This window comes from Leptosomus discolor, chromosome 5, assembly GCF_034619465.1.
Source record: "Leptosomus discolor isolate bLepDis1 chromosome 5, bLepDis1.hap2, whole genome shotgun sequence".
NCBI classification, from domain to species: Eukaryota; Metazoa; Chordata; class Aves; order Leptosomiformes; family Leptosomidae; genus Leptosomus; species Leptosomus discolor.
In genome coordinates this window covers 30,214,287-30,235,669 of record NC_141395.1, presented here as the reverse complement: position 1 = coordinate 30,235,669, position 21,383 = coordinate 30,214,287, and the positions used below count along the sequence as shown (strand labels likewise).

General features: G+C 37.5%; 1 protein-coding gene across 1 annotated transcript in view; it reads left to right on the top strand.

Moving 5' to 3' along the window:
• Positions 1-21,383, top strand: part of BMPR2 (bone morphogenetic protein receptor type 2) — a 104,740-nt gene that overhangs the window by 35,706 nt on the left and 47,651 nt on the right. Inside the window, exon 2 of the mRNA XM_086465976.1 lies at positions 21,123-21,296. Coding sequence (XP_086322102.1) covers positions 21,123-21,296 — 174 coding nt within the window. The remainder of the gene's footprint in view (positions 1-21,122; positions 21,297-21,383) is intronic.

Here is a 21,383-nt window from a genome sequence, read left to right as displayed (position 1 = left end):
GAGAATAATTTAGTGTAGCTGAGCCATTGTGATGTGAATTGGTTTTAGCAATGGGTTGGATGAGTGTATTACATGGATGTGTCTGGATCTGTCTCTGTTTTTATCTTGTATTTTTACCTGCAAGTGCCCAAAAAGATTGCGGGGGGGTGTGGGGGAGTGGGGTGGGGGGGTGGGAGGGAAGCATGAAAATGAGTTACAACCTGCTGACAGCCGGGGCTGTCAGCTGTGAGAGGTACTGTTTGCTCATGTTAGCTGACTTGTTCTGCAAATTTGCAAAAACAACTCTTTTCCAGACTGCTCTTCAGAAATGAGTCTCTTCATCAGTTTAATAGCTTATTTAGGAAAATAATGGCGTTCCTAGCACAGCTGGGGAAACCTCTTCTACCTGAAGAAATAAATGGTGGCTTTTGTTGATGGTGGTACTGGGTATATGGCAAAATTTAAACGGTGGTGTTTTCTGTTTTGAGAACAGAACCTGATAATGAGTCAGAATATTCATAGAACTAACACATGGCCCCTCAGACTTCCCAGAACTTGAAATTTCAGCAAAACCCCTTTGTGGAGATGCCGTAGACAGACTGTCATGCAATTTACTGTTCAAGACCTGTAGTTATCTTTTTGTACAGCAAGGAATATGTTTTGAAGGTATTTGTTACGGTTTTTCAGATGCTGAGCTTATTTAAGCTCGTGGATGTGCTATTGAATGAGATAAATTATAGTGAAAGAGACTGTATGCTGGTGAAACACTACTGTTTGTACAGCTGCAGATCAGTAAATAGACACATAAAGAAGAAGCCAGAGTGGGGATCTGAATAGACCTATATTGTCTGAAAACTGTACAGATCCATAGTTGGCTGGGTTGACTATGAAGGAGGGAAGCAGCTTGTCCCATACTTTGTTGTTAATCATTTTCTGGGAGCAGGGCAATGCAAGTGGCGTTTCTGCTGAGTGGTTACAGTTAGCTTTTAAAACAACATTTGTTTTGCAATGCAAATAAATTGTCTGTGTTGTCTGAAAGAAAATGTGCTTCTTGTTTGCTTTTTCAAAGGGATTTAGAATTTCTGTAAGGATTGCACAAACTGATGTTGAGTCAGTGCAATGGTACTGTCTTTTGCTAGTAAGTCTTAGGAATATGAGGAGAAAGAAGAGTAGAGAAGGATGAACACTGAATAGTCAGCTGTCACATTGACACATAGCTGATACTTGAGATAGAGGGAGTTGATTACAATTTCTTGTAGAATATCAGTTTAATTTTTAGGGGTGCTAACCTTGGAGAGGAGACCACATACTGATAGCCGTTACTCTCTGTAGATTTCTTTTACAGGGAATGGTAGTTCTGCAAGTATTTAAAACACAGTCAAAAGCTAAAAATTTGAAATATTGCTGACCAAACGGAAAACCTCAGTTTTTTCCCCTCCAGTCTGATAAAGTAAGTTGCTTTGATTATTTAGCCTGTTAATACTACAGATATTCAGCAGTTACTGATAATAGTATGGAGGAAAAGTATCACTGACCACTGCAGCTTATTTTGTTTGGTAATGCTAGAATGGGCCAAGTACAAAATACAACTAAAAATCATCACAGAAGCTTTTGTAGTTGACTACTTTTTTTTTTTTCTTCCCCTAAGCTTGAGAATTAAATGTGTTTAAGAGTTTAGAAGGTTGTAGCTTTCCTTGACTTAACCTAAATTATGCTGCAGATCTTTAGAGCCATTTTTTGTGACCTGGGAACTGTACAGCCATAGGTCCCGCATGCCATCTTTATACCTAAAAGTAGCTGAGATAGTTAGAAGGAAGTAATTACTTTAAAGTTTTGCTTTATCACAAAATATCCACAAGTGATTTTCTTGAACAAAAAAAAAAGCTTCAAAGATTCTGAATAATTATGTGCTGAATCATCTTTAGTTAAAGTTAGGCAGACAAGTATATGTGGCATTTTTCTGTGCCTTGATGGCATGCCAGAAATGTGTAATCAAATTTGCATGTCTGGATTTGCATTTAGTAACTAAAGCTCCATGTATATAATTTAGAAAATAATTTTTGTTTAGATATTTGATTTAAGAATTTAACAACCGGAAACATTTCTTAAATTGTTGTCTATTACTGTTGATGCTTGTCTCTCTTAATTGCTTGCAGGTTAGATATTGATACTACTTGAACTTTTTCTCAGACCTGAACTTCATATCGTAGGACATCCATCAGAAATTGCAGGCACTCCCTCACTTACGATGTTTGAAAAGGAAAAATTACTATTCAATAAAAAGAATCAAAATTACTTCTTACACATTTGTCAAATGACAATGGCAACTTAAACCTTTTCATTGCACTTTCCCCACTAGTGACTGTCAGATTCCCCGCTGCAGTAAAGGGACTTTATAGGTTCTCCAGATAATTGGCAGCTGAGGTTATTTTGAATGGTAAGGCCCAGGGCTCTAGAAGGGAAATACAGATGTGCGTTATACCCAGTATTTGTCAAATATTGACTGGATAATACTGACTAATTACTTGACCTGTATGTTTCCCTCCATTCTTTATTTTTGTTTCAGAAAGAGAATTCATATTGTCCCCATTTTCCTATTCTTGAATTCTTTGAGATGTGCCAAGGAAGCCCAAGTATTTGGGGTCAGCCAGGAAATGTTTTTTCTTCCACTCATAAGAACCGAGTCAGCTGTATCAGAAACTTGCGATAAGAAGTAGGGACAGTATTTTTTGTTGTATCGGTATTTTTCATTTATGTGAACTGGAGGACAAAGGGCTGAATCTCCAGGGTATAATGAAGTTACTAGTACGTAATCATACTGCTGTTTGAAAATCAAGACTTGCAAGACTCCTGTAAGTGCTGGCACCTGCGCCTGCTATAAGCAGTGGTAAATTGCTTGTGTCTCCTTGCACTGCACTCATGCCACTTCCTTCAGGCCATGGAGGTGCAATAAATATCAGAAGTTCACCTTGGAACAGAGAGATGGTTTCTGCAAACTCAAAAAGGGCTTAAACAAGAGCCAGATTAATGTAATCTTAATTATTTTTCAGAATAGGAACCAAGCTAGAGAATCTATTGGGAATTTTCATTGTTTTTTCTTCCATGTGTTTTTGGCAATGGGAATACAGTGGACAACTGATGCATTTTGATGCGAGTGTTATTTTTTACTTGAATATTATAATGGCAGTTATAGTTTGTAGTGGCACCTGAAATGATCTTCTGGTTGTTCTTGCTTCCATAATGCTGAATTTTGTGCAGAACAGTGGAACCAGTGAACAAAACTCACAATGATCAGTCATTCATCCCTGGATGGCAGTATAAAAAAAAATAAAAGCCAATGGTACCTTTACTCCGGTCCTCTGTCTTTTCCTAGAGGTAAATCAACTGGATTAGTTTCCAGTCTCCATAGTAGTTTTGAAATTATTGTTACGATGATTGTTATTACTATTACTACTACTATTACTTTTTCTAAGATTTTGATTCAAGGATACACAGCTGTTTCTACAAATTGCATCCAGGTAATTAGGCAGAGTTGATAGGCAGCAGGTATAGTGAAACATTATGAAATACTCTGGATGCAGGGTGGTGAGTCAAAGAGTTGGGCTGCCAGAGAAACCTCCTGTGAAGGGTGGAATTCTGGCTCTGCTGAAATGTGTGGTAAAACTGCCGCTGACTTTAATGAGGTCAACCCTTGGGTTGTGAAGGGACTTGAATAAATACCTTGTGTAATTCTTTTCTTGTTCTAGTGACATTTAACACAGGCATTTGGGTGCGGATGTCATGGTATTGATTGTTTTATTTGTTTTCAGAACTGCAAAAATAGGTGAATTTATCTGAGTCTGTGTGGTCTTTGCATGAGCAAATTCTGTGGCAGATGTCCCTGCTAGTCTTTGGAGGCTTTGTAGGAGAGAGAGGCACCTTATAAAAAGCAAGACAGACATGGCATTTTGTTCCATCTGTAATCTGAGTGTGTTGCATCAAGGAAGCTTCAAGAGCTGCAGTTGCTATAGTGATGCTTGCAGTGATGTTTTTCAGTACTTACTTTCTTTGAACACATATAAAAAGTAAAGCTTAAGAAAACAAAAATTGTCAGCCTCAGGTTCATTTAGCTTTAAATGGTGGCTTGTGTGGAATCTTTTAAAATCAATTTATGCATATCAAGAAAACTGTATAAAATGAAAAGAATGCCTCTTCTATTCATCTTACTGCCAAGAGTAAGGTTTGTTTTTTAATAGACAAAATTCTGGATTCTTTTAAAATGCTGCTTGTGCCACCGTAGGATTAGTGTTAGTGTGATGGAGGTGTGCGTGCATAGATCCCATAGGATTCAATTGTTTGTAATGATTTATAAACAGACACTGCTATGAGGAGCTTATGTCTGATTTTAGAATAAAACGCAGCAAGAAATTGCATGTTTCACTTTTTCCGTTTCCTCTCCTGTTCCATTGCAGCTGGTCTTGGTTGGGAAGCCGGTGGGCTGTGCTGAAGAGGAGCAAAGAGACGTCCATAGTGTTTCTCAGCTTCTGCCCTGACATCACTTCTGACTCTTAACACTGCTATTTGGCACTTGTCTGGAATTTAACTTTACTTCAGTTTTGAGTAAAATGTAAATGGTTACATGTGTAGACTAAAAAGTTGTAGAAGTGAGAAATGTGGATTAGATATGGTGGTGGGACAAGCTCTGGCAGAATTGGGAGCACCGTGCTTGCCAGAGGTCCTCTGAGAGCTGCTGTGCTGGTATTAAGTAGGAAGCACTTTAAGTAAATAATCTTTCTTTCAGCTGTAAAATCTCTTATGTCTAATAAGCGCTTTTTCTTTCCATTGGAGCAGTTCTGGTGTCTCTCGCCCCTAAGGAGCATGCTTTCACTGACCTCTTAAGAAATTAGTATCCATAAGGTCTTCACTTTTCTGTCAAATTTGGTTCTGTTCATGGGTTTGGCTAGCAGGCTCACCAGGAGTCACCAACAGGGTCTTTCACATTTGAGTGCTCATGCCACTTGCGTTATTGTAGCCCTAAGAAGTCTCTAGAATGTCCTCGCCTTCCTTCCCCCTAATTCTGGAGTTACACAAGTGTTATCCAATGAAACAAGAGGACGAATTACTTCCCCTGAATAAGGACTTTGATAAAGCGCATTGTAGTAGTAGGCAACATGACAGTAACTAGGACGTTTTGGTCTTTCTTATTTTAATGTTTTTGATACATACTTGGATGAAAGCATGAGTTGGTTCCTGTTTCAGTTTATTTATAGTCAGAATAAAGACACAGAGTAATTACTTGGGGCAGAAATGCCAAAGTGTGGAGGTCAGGTCACAGGCTGAAGAATGCCAAAGATAGTTGCAATGGAGCCACATGGTGTGTCAGCTTAATGCATGTGTTAGTATGGGGGTTTTGTTGATACTTTTTTAATGGTTACAAAAAGGAGAACTCATTTCTTCATTGTGGACTTAGTGTGGTAGAAATTAGTTCCAGCACAAGCTTGGATGAGAAGAAGAGTGTGACTTGGCAGCTGCTCATAGGAACTGTGCTGTACATATAGAGTGACCAAGAAAAGGTGTATTGGTGCTTATGGGAGAAACTGGCATCTGCTGTCAAATGCATCATGGAGGGAGTGGGCAAGGAAATAGATTGAAAAAAAAATCAGTGAGAGATTGAATGCTGTAGGACTTTGAAAAGTAAGATAGGAAGTACAATGAAGTTAAGCATTAAGGGGAGAAACAGTAAGGTAGAGAACCTTACTGCTTGAGGGACATTGAAGGGAGCAGAATAATGAACTCAGGGGAGAACCTACCTACGACTTTAAATGTTGTAGGACAGATTCTGCATTCACTGTTTCAGTAGCTTTTAAAGTCCAAATACTACTGTAACAATTAAGGTATTTTATGAGTAAACTCTAGCTAGTGTATTCAGAAGTTGCTGAATTTCATCATACTTATATTGTTTGTTTCCTTTACAAGTCAGTAATTTTGCAAAGCCTACGAACTGTCATGTCTTGCTAACATTCTTCTGTGATATTGAAAATACCCTAAAACTTGATTTTCATATAGAAAACCCAATTCTTTTTGTGTAGGACTTTATTTACTTTTTCCTTTGCTTTCTTATTTGTATTGAATCGAAAGAACCTCAGCTGAAGGGAATGGAGGCTTTCTGCTGAAAGACTTCTGTAGTTTAGGTACTCATTCATTGGGTAGAGAAAGCTTAGTCATGACTGAAATAAATTCCTCTTTTTTTTTTTTTTTTTTTTTTTTCCCCATCCATGATTACTCTGTTCTCTCTGCAACTGGTGGTCACTGGCTTTCTGTTGGGCTTTCTTAATTTTCATTTGCTATTACCCTACAAAGATAACCTGGCCTGGATTTTTTGTTTTCTTTTTTTGTGTTCTGTTCTGTTTACAGAGAAAAGACTTACATATCTGCCAACAATTTAATTATTTTACTTCTGATTTTGCATTGATACCTCTGTCATACATCCGTATGGTCCAGTGTCCTCAGAAAGTGCTTACGTCATATGAATTGGGGGGGGGGGGGGAAGGATTAATGAGGCTGAGCATGAGCTGCTTTTTTTTTTCCTCTATGAAATCCAATTGATTCTGTTGTTAGGTGGTTCTTCACTTTAATTTCTGTTAGTGTTTTCTCATCCCTGAATAATATAGTGACTGGGTAATGTTAAAACCCACATCAGTCAAAGTGTTTCCTGTTTTCTTATCCTTGTTGTCCTCAGTGACGTGCAACTATAATTTAGAAAAAACAAGATGTAATGGCAAGTACAGCTTTTAAAAATAAAGAAGCCAGAGACAGTGTGGATATCTTTTGTGTGTAGACCCTCTTTGCAATATTTATTTGGATGGATGGAGGATTTCAAGAGCTTTTATGTAAGAGTGAAAAAAGCTTTCAAACCTGAGAGGCTTACCTTTCAGCATTGTGGGATAGAGACAGCAAGCAAGATTTGGAGAGTAACCATGTTGTAAACAGAGAAGCTGAGGATAAAACTATGGTAAGCTTCTTTTCTTTAACTACTCTGCCTCATTCAGACAGAGCATTTGAAAACTGTGAATGGCTGTTTCGTCTCCTATAGAGGATGTTCAAAGACCTTTAAATCCCCAGAAGGTGAGGGAAAGAAGACAAACTAGAGAAGAAGTAAGTAGGGGAGGAATAATTTATCTAATCTAAAAGCTTCCTGGAAAGCCATGCTTTGAATAACTGGCACATATTTATACTTCTGTGGTTACCCCTAAGCAGTCAGTCCTTTCAACTGGCAGTGAAATTCTGACTTTGGCTTCCTCTTCTGAGATACAGAGGCCATACCAATAGCTAGAAACTGTGGTCAAGATGATCCTGTTTTTCTGCCTGTACAGGAATCCTAGGATTCAGTATATAGTTCCAAATGACATAGACCAAGCCAGTGTTACTTAAAGCAAACCATATGCAGCAAAAAGTGCCACGTCCATACTTCTGATAACAAGGTACAGCTCTACTCTGTTAAAATTACTTTTTACCAGCTACCAGAGGGATGAACTCACTTGGTTACTAGTTTTGGTTTTGCCTCAGGGTCATCTGAAAGGAGTGGTTTTACCAGATGAATGAATCACTACTATAACTTCCTTCCACATCTGAATTTTCTTTATAGTTAATAAACGTTGAATTTCCTTTATAGTTGTATCAAGTTGGAGTGATGCAAACATTCTCCCATTACCAGTAGTGCAACTCATAAAGATGTTGAAAGAACACGATGCTAAAGTGTTATTAAGATGTTAGTAGAAAACGAAAGACCTTTCCTGTTTTTTGATAAGCAATGCTGTAAACACTTCCGTATCTTGTTAAATGCTGGGTTCTGCTGCTTTTTTGTTTGGTAGTAGCTCAGTCTCCAGTCAGAACAATAATTCTTTCTCGTAGTCTTGAGGAGGAGAGCATTTGGTCGTAACAAACTATTTGAACGCACTTTAATAACAAAGACAGTTTTATTGAGAGCAATTGGAAGTTTATATTTTGCAAATGTTTATACATGTGAACTGAAAAGCTGTGTTTTGAAGATAAACCTGTAACTTCCAAATTGTTCAGTTTTTCTCTTTCCATGATTTTATCCTAGCATCTGATCAGACATGAATTTTGGCATTGGTTTAGTTCTTAGTAAAATTTGGGGAGAAGATTGAAAAGTCAAAACTTCACTGCGCAGCATCCTTAGCTCTGAACGGCAGTGTTCTGTAATTCTCTTAACTTCTTCCTTTTTCAGGTTTTACTGTAGCTGTAGTTTATAACTTAAGATTTTTCCTAAAATGGCATGCAATTTATATACCACAATTTCTATTTTTTATGTATAATAAATTATGAGTTAATATCACATTATTCTGCTATACCATTCTTTCTGGCAACAATGGAGTATTCCTGAAGGCACTTTCCAAGTAAGTTAGCTGTCTACAGTCTATGATAATCAGCTGTAATGGCACATAGGCAGCTGGTTTCCTAATCCTTTGATTGCAGTATTAGTTTGTCTCAGAGATTCTGAAAACCTGTCTGATCCTGTAAATGTGTTTAGTGACTATTGTAGAATAAATTGTATCTTGCCTTAAGACTCTAAAACACATATTCAGGTTATGAGTTGTATATTTTCACTCTGCTTCTGGGTTTTTTGCTTTTTTGATGGCCGTGTTTATGTTAAAAAAAAAAAAAAAAAAGGGGACGATGTGTGTTCTAAAACTGTTTAGCCAAAAAATTGACTTAAAATCATTTAACATTGGAAGGATTTGTATTTTAATCACCAAAATTGTTCTTACGTGGCTTATCATCATGTCAAGTAATTCAGGCTCAGTTCAGGATCTCTTATTTAGAGAGAGATTGCAAATAAGATTTCCAGTATACAAATCTATTAAAAAGAATAGGAAACTTACTTTATATGTATGTATGGCTTATTTAAAATACCCAGTATTCTGTACAACACTGTATTTTTGATAAAGAAACATAACTTTAATAGTTTATGTTCAAACATGAGTGGTTTTCCATGTTATACTTTAATTTTCTTAAATTAGAGCCAGTTTGTTAGAAAATAAGAATATGAATTAATAAACCTGATCTGTATTTCTTTAAAGTTGCTATTTAAATGTTTACTGCAAGTTATATTGCTTTCTAATGTTTATAGTTCAAATTAAAGAGAAAAACTTACTTTATTCAGTTCATAAATGATAACATTCTCAGTAGTGGCCAACATAGTGACCATATCTTTCTAGAGACATCTAAACCAACTTGTATTTGTTCAGTTCCCTATAATAAATCTATATACTACTTTGTGCTTTTGAAAGACTGAAGTCTCTCAAAAAAGGTGGAAATGTAGAGGGGAAAAAACTTCTTTACTGGTAAATTCTGCCACTGTGAAGCCTCTAAATTATTTTTCTTTGTTAGATGACATTTGTCTTTGTTCCTTCCTTATTAGTCCCAAATGCTAACATGCTATTTATGCTTATTTCCTGCCCTTAAAGCATGTCTGATTCAGAAAAAGTGTGAACTCTAAAAATCATGGACTAAAGTGCTCATTGTATCGATGTCTGTGGTAGAGAGCTACAGTGTGCGTGGGGAAGCCTCTATGCAGTCTGGCTCTATGCTTGCCCCTGGAACAACTGGTTGATGGGTTAGGTTCACCAGTGACCCAAAGAACCTGATGTTTTCTGCTCACACTACCTATTCTGTCTTGTGAGATGTTTGAACCTGTGCTACCTGGGGTATATATATAGGTTAAGGAGTTAAGATGGTCTTCTGAGCATAATTGTAGTCGTCGTCCTCAGGTGTGTAATGCAAAATGTTAAGCAAGTTGATTACAGTCTTTTCTTTGAGTGTCTATATTTTGGGAGTGCCCTTTTCCATGTTTCCTGTCATTAGCATCAACAAAGATCATTAGAAACAATATTCTACTGTTTAAATTATTTTGTTTCTTTGTCCCCAGAAACTTGTTTCTTTCGTGTGATGTACAGTACACAAAAGCCAGTCGTTGAAATAAAACTGTGTTCAGTAGTGAAGGCTTGTCTGCATGGACTGACCATACCCTTTTTAACCGTGTAAGTTTAGAAAGCAGAAGTTAATGAAGAGCTTGTTTGGATTAGACACTGATTTTTCTAACTATACAAAGTTTGTGAAAGTTAGCTTATATCACTTTCTTAGCTGATGGAGTTCTTATTGGTACAACAAAGATTTAAATGGGAAAGAATAAATGCATAAAGAAAATTTATTAATTGATTTTTTTAAATAGTGCAGTGCTGTGCCCAGAAATTTCTAACAATTTAAGCATACTAACACCAAGAAATGTATGAACAGTGACCTCTGTTCAATGGACTGATAATCTTGAAGTCTAGCAGAAGCAAAAGTCAATATTTTCTGGTTTTGCCGAGTTCAACAAACACCCGTGAATACCTTTAGCTCACAATTCTTTTTACGCCTTCTTTCAGTTAAGGAACACAGAGTAGGAGTGTTTGAAGTAGGTCCCAAGTTCCTGCAGCAGCCCACAATCTCTTACTAATCCTTGATAATACTCTGTCCTTTGTATGAATTTACTTTCACCTTGCATTGGCTAAATTAAGGTGCCTAGGGAGCTGTTACGTTGACTGTGCTCTTAACTCAAGATGGAGATGGTTTGTGAGATACTCTGTGCCATATCATTAAAATGCCTTGAAGATAAAGACTTGAGATGTTTTTGAACTTAAACATATGTTCTTTGAGGAATTCTGAAAAGGTGAGAGGCTTGATACCCTCCTAAAGCATGTCAGGGTGGAAACTAGTTTCTGCCTTTTGCTCCTCGTCTTTTTTTTTCCAGAGTTTAAGATTTCAGAGCCAAATAGATGATGCTTCTGTAGTCTGTCAAAAGATAATATACTGTCTATTACTGAGGGCAAAATACAATTACGATTTTGGAATTTAATTTACTTGTAGCTTCAGATCACGAACGTTTGCCAGTTTTCAAATGTTTCAGTGTATTGCTGGTAGTGTAAGCTTCCTAAAAATGTTTATAGGAAGAATTTTTGTAATATACTGTAAAAGACAAGCTGTATTGGTACTATCTCAAAACTTAAGCTACTGAAAAGTTTTCAAGAAAGTATTTTAGTAATATATGCAGTAGAAGTGGCATCCCTCTTTGCTAGAAAAGTGAGTCTATTACATGTGTTAGGGGAATATCCAGTAACTGACTTTTTTCCAAGGGAATCTAAAGTAGACTCTGAAAAAAAAATCTATTTTGCTCTGGGAAGTTTGTTACGTCTGAGTCTGGGGGAGAAATACCACATCATTAGTTTGCTTTACTGTTGCTTTTGCTGCAGGGTTTCCTGTGTTATTCCATGCAGATGCTTCACTTTGACAGCCCAGATAAACAAAAGCCAGACGCTTATACCCAGAAGAAAAATCCCTGAACTTCAGGCTAGGGCAAAGATAAAGAATATGGGCTTTTCCAGTTCTGTGAATAGACACTGGCCACTGGAAAAGATTATGTGTGACTAAGGCTGTGATGATTTCTGTTCTGACATAATTGCTAAACAGTAACATGAACATACTTATTTTTCTCTGAATGGAGACATAGTTGTTTAGGAAGTGAAAAATATTTAAAAAAACACAAATTGGAAAAATGCTAGGTTTGTTTAAATCCTGTAATAGACATATTCATACTTTCAGAAGATTAAATGTTGGCTGGAATTTTTCCAGGAGTCCTGGAGAAGTTGCATGTCTAAAATCACATCGAGTCAGTGAAAGCCAGAGACTTCTTTTCCTATGGTTTTCCAGAAATCTGGGCTTAAATGACCTTTAGCTTGGATTGGAGTAATACTTAAAGTGGAAGGTGTATATTAAACCTGGTTTACAAAATACTTTTTGTTGAAAATACATCGTTTTCTTTTGCCCGACATCATGAGTCTGTGAGTAGATTCTTCCTGAGCTGATTAACTATGTGTAAAGACTGGAATTCCTGTTTACTGATGGGGTAAAATAAGCAATTGTTTCATTGTGAGACAAGAAGACAGTGGAAACCAGACAATGTGATTTGAAGCCACAGAGATGCTTTCTGCCATGTGAACCTCTACAGAAAATTGTCTTCTTCAACTTTATTAAAATGGTAAAAGCTCTAAGATTATTGCAAAGAACAAGCACTCAAAGTTGAGAGTAAATGTTTTTGTGCTTTGTGCTCCACTACTATAGATTAGATTCTCCCTTAAGTAAGTGTTAAACATACTCCATGATTTGACACTTTTACGGTATTTAATGGTTTAATCTTTGTTGTTGTTGTTGCTAATTTACTTCTGCTTTCCAGTGTTTGAGCTTGACAGCTTTTTCAGAAAGCTTTTTGAGTATGATTGGACCGTTGCATTTCGACGTAGGACACACTGACTGGATTTTGCTTTAATATGGAACGTGAAGTTTTTGGAAATGGCTATAGGCTGGCTATAAGCTGATGGCAAAGATGAGTGTTTTAATGCTAACGAAGTGAATGCTAAAATGCCATGACAATTTACTATTTTTACAACGTTAAAAAAAAACCCAAACCTGCTGTAATCTCTTGCTGCAAAGCCCTTAATTGTTCCTTAAGTGAAAAGTCATGTGATAAAATGTCATCAGTCCTGTGTAATTGTTGAACTAAGATAGTGCTATCATTTTCTAATTCATCAGAGTGGGTTTTTCACTGCTAGCAGGTGCTATATTTAGAAATTTCATGTTGGACAGATTGATAACCTTCCTCCACTACCTGTTTGTTATAAACATTTAATTTTAGTTCTGTATTGTTAAAAATCAATGGTAATTTAGCATAGATGGAAGGAAGAAACCTGCTGAACTAGACAGACCTATACATAAAAAACAAATGTCCTACCTGCGTATGAGCTGAACACAGCTATAAAACTATGCTAAGGAAAATGCTGAGTCATTGAGGGAGGTAGATTCTTTTTCTGCTTCAGATACATATATTCTGGCAGAAATCTTGTAAGGTGGGGGAAGCTCAGATTAGTGGCCAAAGGAGAGGTAGTCAAAGGTCAACTTGTTAGTGCTCTAGTTGAGGCTTCAGGACACTTGGCTTTAATGCTGTAGTTTGTCCTGCTCTGACCCTGGCTGAGTCAATGAGGTATATCCTTACTACAGATTCAGCTTGAATCTCTTCCCATATTAGCTGAAAAATGCCTCAGCCTCTTGATGTAAACCGTGAAAAAAACAGTATTAACTCTATTGGTTCAAATTTGCTTGAAATTCTTGAATTTTGTCCCAGCAGACTTTATGCCAGAACACAGGTGTTGCTGGCTTTCTTGCTGCTCTATCTTGTGCTCTTACTAGATGGATAAAATTTTGATTCTGTGGTAATGCCTGATTTGGATGAGGTTTGTGCAGCGAGGTGGTCTGGTTGTCTTCAGAAACATTTAGAAGGTTATGGAAATAAGGCAGTGACACAGTTTAAAGCTCATGTATTTTTGCATAAAATCTGGCAGCGTTTGGGGACTACATAATTTGTCAGCTGCTAGCAATGAATCTCTGCCGTCCTGTTGCTCTCCTGCATGGCTCCTCTTACTTAAGCAGGGTTCTTCTAAGGTAACACCTCCTTTGAGAGTAAATTTTGGGGAAAGGAGAGCAAGACCTTCCCTAAAGAGTTTGAGTTGACTGTTTACTTTTTGGCCACTCCATACCTCTCTATTTACACTAATTCAAATTCATGAAATTCCTGGTACAGTGGGTGCATCTGGGCAAAGGTGTGTAACACCGGTGGGCTGCAAGGGGGGCGATGTGTTTGTGGCTCTCTGGCAGTAAGACTGTTAGAGGGGCAGCATATCTCAGGCAGGGCCGAGAGGAGGCCATGGACTGTGTACCGCAGTGGTGCAAGACAGCAGTGCCTGGGTGGGAAGTGAAGTGTGAACCTTGTGCGCAACATGCAAGATACAGCATAGCTGCCACATGATCTAGTTTTATTTGTTTGATGCTAACAAACCAGTGGTACTTCGTAATGAAGCTGAAACACCGCATACCCAGGTACTGTTGAAAAATGTACAACAGGAAAAGGTTGGTGTCTCTGTCACTGCTGGTAGTGTTTATCAGCAGACAACACTGTGTTAGAAAGGGGGTAAGGAGAAAAAAAAAAAAGCTATTTCAAATTTACTTTTGTCCTTAAAATTAGATTGAGGATAAGGAAAGACTAAAGTATATCCATGTACAGAAAAGGAGACACTTGAATTTTCTAGTCTCATGCTATTTTGATGAAAAAGGGTTTTGTAATGAACATAAATGATTTAGTCATCTGCATGTGCAGTCACTTAATCACTTTGGAAAGGATGTCAGTACTAGCAATCATTTTAGTTTTGGCACTAGTTCTCAGTCAAAACCTGGATCTGTGTAATTGCCAGTGTTTGAAACTGCAATGTTACACAGCAAATGCAGACAAAACCAAAATAATTTTAATTGACTAAGGCTAAGGACTTGCAGTGTTATGAACAAACTATTCCAGATTTTAGTGTTGAGTATGAACTGCAAGGGGTTTATTGTCAAAATATATTTTGCAGTATACCTTGGGGTACATATGTCGATTAAAATACAGGAGGAGCTTTAATAATTGTGATGTTTATTTCATCTGTCTTTGTTAGAAGGAGAGGAAAGCTTATGACCACAGACATAAATTTCTGAAGCATTTCTCTTTACTTTCCTGCTTCTGTACTGGAAGGTCTTAATGTATTCTTTTGTGCAAATTTCCATTCTTTCTTATTCATGTCTCTAAAATATTAATGTAGTAGTTGCATTTGTGGAGCCCACCTGGAGGACTTCTAGTGCAGAAGTTTGCTGTAAAGCCATAGACTGTACTGTCTGCCTGTCCGAATGCTCCCCGGCTGTGTGTTGCACTGTGATGCTCCTGACCTCTTGCTCAACAACTCCCCAGGTCATTTCTGGTTGGTTTAGACCCTCATGCTCTCGTGCCCAGTCCTTAAGCAGACATTTTATTTCTCTTCCTGACCAGTCAGTGCAGATCTGTGCTGTGCAGTTGGTCAAACATGCTACAAAGCAGAGTACTGGAAGTGTAAATACATGGAAGATTACCAGCAGTTTAGGGTTTTTCCTCCCACTGTAAGTTAGTATTAAGGATGGTCTGTCTGTAGAAGAATTACTTCTTTCAAAAGACATCTGCTTGTGATATATTTTTATGTAAGTGTATACACATTTAGAAATATTTGTAATTAAAAATTCTGAGGAGAAAAAGATGAAAACAGTAGCAGTAGAGTGCTTGCTAAGTGATTATTTCTTCAAGATCCTGTTTCTCTGTACATCATGCCAGAATTCAGCTATCAGCAGTTGAAAGGGTATACTCAAAGGAGCCTCCTGATGTACATTGCTTTAATTGGCTTCCTTTTAATAGTTTGCATTATGAAGACACGTGCTATCTCATAACCCTGCCTTGAGGGCGATGATGTTTCGCTCTATTGTGTAAATAAAAGAACTCCATAATGGAGACCTGACAGGGCCAAAAGAAAACAGGTTTTGTGTCTATGGCTGTTCTGATGAAAATCTTACTAATTCAAAGGACAAGTTACAGAAAAAAACCCTTAATCTTTCAAAAAAAAATCTATTGTAGCCTAATAAGGTTCCCAGCTGAATGTATGGTGGTCTGTATTTAAAGAAATGCCATTATAGGCAAACAAATGCTCAGAAACCTTTTTAATTTTTTGTTGTCTTTTCAAGTCTTCACCTATGTGGTCATGAAGGCAGTTGGACATAATTACCAACATGGTATGTGGTGTGTGATGCTAGCAAGTCTATTCTTGTAGGTTACATGCAAGTTTGTCTTCTGACTGTTATCTCAGATTCTTTTTCGTGACTGTTGCGTCATGAAATGTATTGCTTGGCATTAATCATAAAGTGGCAAATGTTTATTTACCTATTTTTAATCCTGACAATTAGAACATGGAGTAGCATAATTCTTTGTAGCATTTGAGTCCTTTCTCCTTCCTTTCCCCCTCCCTTTGCACTTGATGCAAATTCCATGTACTGCATTGGATAGATGTAAGGTCAGGAAGCGTCGATTAAGTACTAATGGAACCAACTTCCTATGCTATTAATGAAAACATGACTCATGTTCTAAGGATTTGCAGCTGGATTCCTGTAACTTTTGGTATTTCTGTTGTAGTTGTTTTCGGTAATTATGTTTTCCTAGAACACAAAATGATTGCAAAAGAATTAGTATATTAAAAGCGATAACAGTATATTCATTTGTTTAAAATCGTCCTAGTACAGATGAATCATAGATTCATAGCACACAAGATTTCTGACACAGACAGTAGATGAATTTGTAATTTTCTTTTGATCTCTGCTGTCCAGAAATATCTTTAGTGGGGAATGAAGGCAAATACTCAAATACTAAATGCATCTCAGGGTGTTTTTGCAGCAAACCACTACAAACATCCAGAATTCATGTATTTATGTGAATCACTTCTCTATTCCTGAGCAGTTGAATATAACAGTATGGTTACAGGGAGAAAATATTGAAAACATCAGTATAGTATTTTTCCTATAGCAACTTGTTTTTTCAACTTTTTTTTGTTGATGGTAGAACTGATAAACACTGATATTGTAATAGTATCAAAACCTGAGCCGTACGCCGAAAGGAAATTCCTGAAGCTCTGGTGGTTTTTCCTGAGGCTGTGTAGTGGCATGGGGATGAACTCCGTGCCCCCCAGAGCACTGTGGCATTAAGGATGGATTTGGGAAACTATGGACAATTCCCACTTCCTTTAGGGACTCAGGAAAGTAATTTAATGTAGTCTGGTCCGTGTCCCGTCCCCCCCCGTCCCCCTTCTTTTTTTGTAATATGACAATGAGGTTCCACAATCTGCTTCAAGTTAAGTCTGTTAATGTGCATGTGGTGATCAGATGCACCAGTAATGGCAGCCAAGCAGGAAAACTAAGAACATTGAATGTTTCTTAGATTACTTCTTGAAGCACCCATACTCAATTGTAATGCCGCTCATGTTTTAAGCATGTTTTTGAAACTGGACAGTAACGTGTATTTTTATATAAATACAGGGGTAAAATGGGTTGGAGAGCAACTGAACTAATTTTGGTGGGTTTTTTTTGTTGTTTTTTTTTTTTTTTTTCTGGTTTATGATAGGGAAGTGAAGAGCTAGCCCCGCTCTCACTGGTTTTTACCTTGGTAGAACTTCTGGGAATGGTACCTTCCCTTGTTGTCTATGTTGGGAATCTGTGCTGGATGAGAGAACTGAAGTTTGAATTAATTTTGTTATTTTTGTTGGATTAGTTTGACGTAGTTTGTCTAGTACACAATTTCAAGATGAATGGAAAATAGGCATATAGTTGTAAATCCTTCGTGATTTGTTGTTCAGGTGTTATTTTTTGTCCTGAATTTTCAATGTCAGCCTATCTGTTGCTACTACATTGTCTGTAGTAGCAAATTTTTCAGTGGTGTATGACATGCATAGTTGTTGGCTCCCATGATGACTGAAAACTGACATAAAAGGTCATCCATTAGGGACACATGTAAATCTAAATGAGCAACAGTATCTTACTTTGAAGGATAAGATTTCTGTTGAAATAGGTAAAGTTTAGGACAGGCACCCCAGCGCTTCTATGTGTTTTTGTAGTAGTGTCTGCATATCTTCTGGGGAAGGTTTAAGGCATACGCATCTAGGCTGGAGGTTGCATTCAAGGCCTGGCTTAGAAGTATTCCTATACTAAAAGTTTTTAGAGCTGACTGTTTTCCACTGCCTGGAAGAAGGAGACCTTGCTGCCAGTTTCCCAGAGCAGGAATGTACAGAAATCATGCAAAGAAATTGAAGCAGCTTGTCTGTTCTGTTGTTCTTCAAGATGATTTCTGGACATCTGAATGCCCTACCCAATTTTCTTCGGCATTACAGCTTCAACAATGAACCTACAGAGGCCATAGAGGAAAATAAAGTAGCTTTTGTTATGGGTCCCCAGTTCTCCAGATGTTCCATGCCATCAGGGAAGGGGCAGGGGTCAGCAGAGTATTGCAGTGGGTACTGCTCCCATAGGGGCTGTACTACTCTAAGTTATAATCGAAGCAGGAATGTGCAGCGATCAGCATGAAAACTCTAGTTGTTGGGTGAGTAACCTTTATTTTTTGTCAGAAAAGTTTCCCACTGAGGTCATCTGACATTAAATTGTGGCAAATTAACTTGCATTTTTATTAGTTTGCTACAAAACTGCCAGAGACAGGCACTCAGGTTGCTAGCAGTGGGCATTGTACTTTCTCATGCTTGCCCCTTCCTCCCCCCTGCAGGTATTTTTGTAGGGCAATACATTTTTTTAAATCAGAAAAGCCTTTGGTAGCAACTGTTATTTTCTATAGCGTATGGTTGGACAGCATCTAGCATGACTGTTAACAGCTTTTCTTTTTTCAAGTATGTTCTGCGTGTTCATGCCTCTCAACTTTGATCTTAAGAGATTTGTAGAAAGGTGAAGAAATGAGAAAAGTAGACAATTAAAGCTGTCTGTGTCTCTGGAGACGTGATACATGTAACTATATTTCTGAGTAGACAGCAAAAATGAAAGGTTTTTTTTCTTCCATTAGTTCAGAGGTTAAAAGATAATTTTATTTTTTTTTTAACCTATTGAGGTATTATGAAAGTGGACTTTCCTGGAATTAATATTTTTATATTTTTTTTAGCCACAGGTTTTTGATAAGGAAACCAAATCTGTGGGGCTGTTTTATAAATAATGGTCTTTTAAGTTTATTTTTCACAATAAAGGCAAATTATGAAAGGGCTTATCTTGCAGCAATTTGAGCATTCTGTAAACAACCGACATCTCAGATGACCTTAGTCCCACTCGGCTATCACACAGCAGCTGATTTTAAAACCTTCATAGTGTCCCTAGGAGCAGATACGTCGTATTTCACAAGGCCGTATAATTCTGTCCCATTCTCTCATGAAAATTATGATTCTGTGATAATTTTTTCTCCTTTTGATTTTCAAGAAGTTAATCGGCTCTAGATCCCTTGTGGCAGTGGAGTACTGTCCTTTCATACATTGTTTCTTGGCCAGTCCCATGTCATGGAGCAGAGAATGCAGGACAGATGCTTCACGCCTGGCATACTCAGCTGTTCCTGAGAATAAAACTACTACGTGTGACTGGCAAGTACTGCTTAAGGCAGCATATGCTAGCTGTTAATGTGTGACCTTTTTGTCCTCAGTAACTTGACTAACTACTCATTTAGAAAGAAAAAAATTAGATATGAACTTTAGGCAGCTGAGTTTCTGAGTATCAAACCACTGCTTTATAATAAATGTGTTTATCCCTTCAAAATTCTAGTTCCAGATGTAAAGTGTTAATTGTACACAGACCCACGTACAGAGAGGTGGGCGAGTAGCATGGACTGCTGGCCAGGTTATTGGAGTACATGGAGCTGCAAGTGATTGGATTACAGTGGCTTAAGAAGTTCCTGTCTCCTCAGCTGAGAGTTTTACCACCACTGAGCTGACATGCAGCTCAACTGATCATACTGCCCTACCAGAACACTAAAAAATAAGCTAAGTTGTTCTATTTTAATTACTGCTGCCACAGAGTAAACTGGGAGTCACTGACAGACTGCTTTTTTGGATAGTGCAGCTATTTATGGTTGTCTCAGCATAAGAGAATTATGAATTTGACTGCTTAATGAATAGTAACGGCCTTAGAAGTGAGACATGTATCTGAGTCACTTGCTTTATCTTTCTGTTACCCAGTCATCTGCACTGGTGACACAATGAAATAGCATTTTTGCAGTAGATCTGCCTTGCTGAAACATGGCTTCTTTGGGACCAGTGCTGCAGAATGATCAAATAAATAAATCCTCAGTGAGGAGATATTTTATACATATACAGTATCTTTAATAATTTACAGTTACGTATGCTGTAATTTTAGTTCAAAATCTGTTTTCCCAAAAGACCAATCTACTCCACCTTGCAACTTTTCGCTAGCAATGCTTTCATTGGCGTTAAAGAAATGGATGAAATCTAGTTGCTGAGATCTGTAGTACAAGTGCTTACTGTGATTGGATGCTTGCTGGGCTGTTCTACTCAATAATATGTATTAAGTGCCTTGTAATTACATACCTAGTTTTCCATGCATTTTATAAAAATCATTTAAGGGAAAAATGAAAATATTCTAAATATCATATTCATTACAAATGTAGGATTTATTTTTCTTGGACTTGATGCCTTTCTGAAGAATTTATTGTTTGAATGTATTTACTCATCTCTTCCTAAAGAAAAGATGACAGAGGCATATTGGCATGGTTGAGTCCTTTCATTGAAGTGATATAAACAAAAAAGTGGTAATCATATGGGTAAAATATATGAGTTCTTAAGATATTAGATTTTTGAAGTTTGTCGCGTAAATGTTCTTGTGAAAATCAGTATGCTTTTTGTGAGTGGTTTTGGTTTTGTTTTAATAAAGCCCCCAAAGATTTTTCAGGTGTTCATGGGTATTTCTTTTTGTTCTCTCCTTGTATGTTTTGTAATGTTCCTGCTGGACATTCCACAGGGAGACTTGAAACGCAGCGTTGCTCCTCTTTACAGGCAGTGTTTCTCAGAACTGCGGGTCAATCATATGGGTTTTGCTTTGCCGTTAGTATTTCTGTGGGTGGTCATTAATGAAGTTGTGTGAAAGAGCCCAAACTGATAGGTTGTTGAGCAGAAAGAATTAAATGTCAGTGCAACGGCTGGATAACAGGTAGAAAGAAGAGATAGGTCAATAGAAAGAGAGTGGAAAAACCCCGCTGAATTAAGCAGGGACTGGGTTGGATGGCAGTCTGAAAAGATCAACTAGGTTTAGGATCTGGAGACAATTAAGTAATGCAGGCGGTTGCTGAAGAAACCAGCTAACAGTTGTGTAACTTAGGCTTGAGGACAAATGATGCAGACTATGCAACGAAGGTTTTTTTTCTGCATCTGTGAACTTCAAACATTTACACATTTATTTTGAAACATCTGCTGAAGTTTTTTTGTCCTCTTTATGAAAGTAACTTTGGGATAGACCTCATCTTTATTTCTGACTGTTGGAGTACAGTTTAATGAACAGATATGTATAATTCAGTATAGTCTTGAATGTAGGTGTCCAGAAGACCTTAATCATCCTTTTATCAAAGTTAATATTTTATGCATAAAATCACTGACCAAAAAATATTTTCCTTTCTTTGTCTAAAGCTGCACAGAGTGAGGAGCGGCTGTGTGCATTTAAGGACCCATATCAGCAGGACCATGGAATCAGTGAGAGCCGAATCTCCCAGGAGAATGGCACAATTTTGTGCATGAAAGGTAGTACCTGCTATGGACTTTGGGAAAAAACACGAGAAGGAGACATACATCTTGTGAAACAAGGTATGTCACATTTCAGTGTAAGTGCAGTAGTTTTGCTACGCTTTTCACTTTGTTGTGATCTAGCCAGCCGATATGAAGATGCACAGC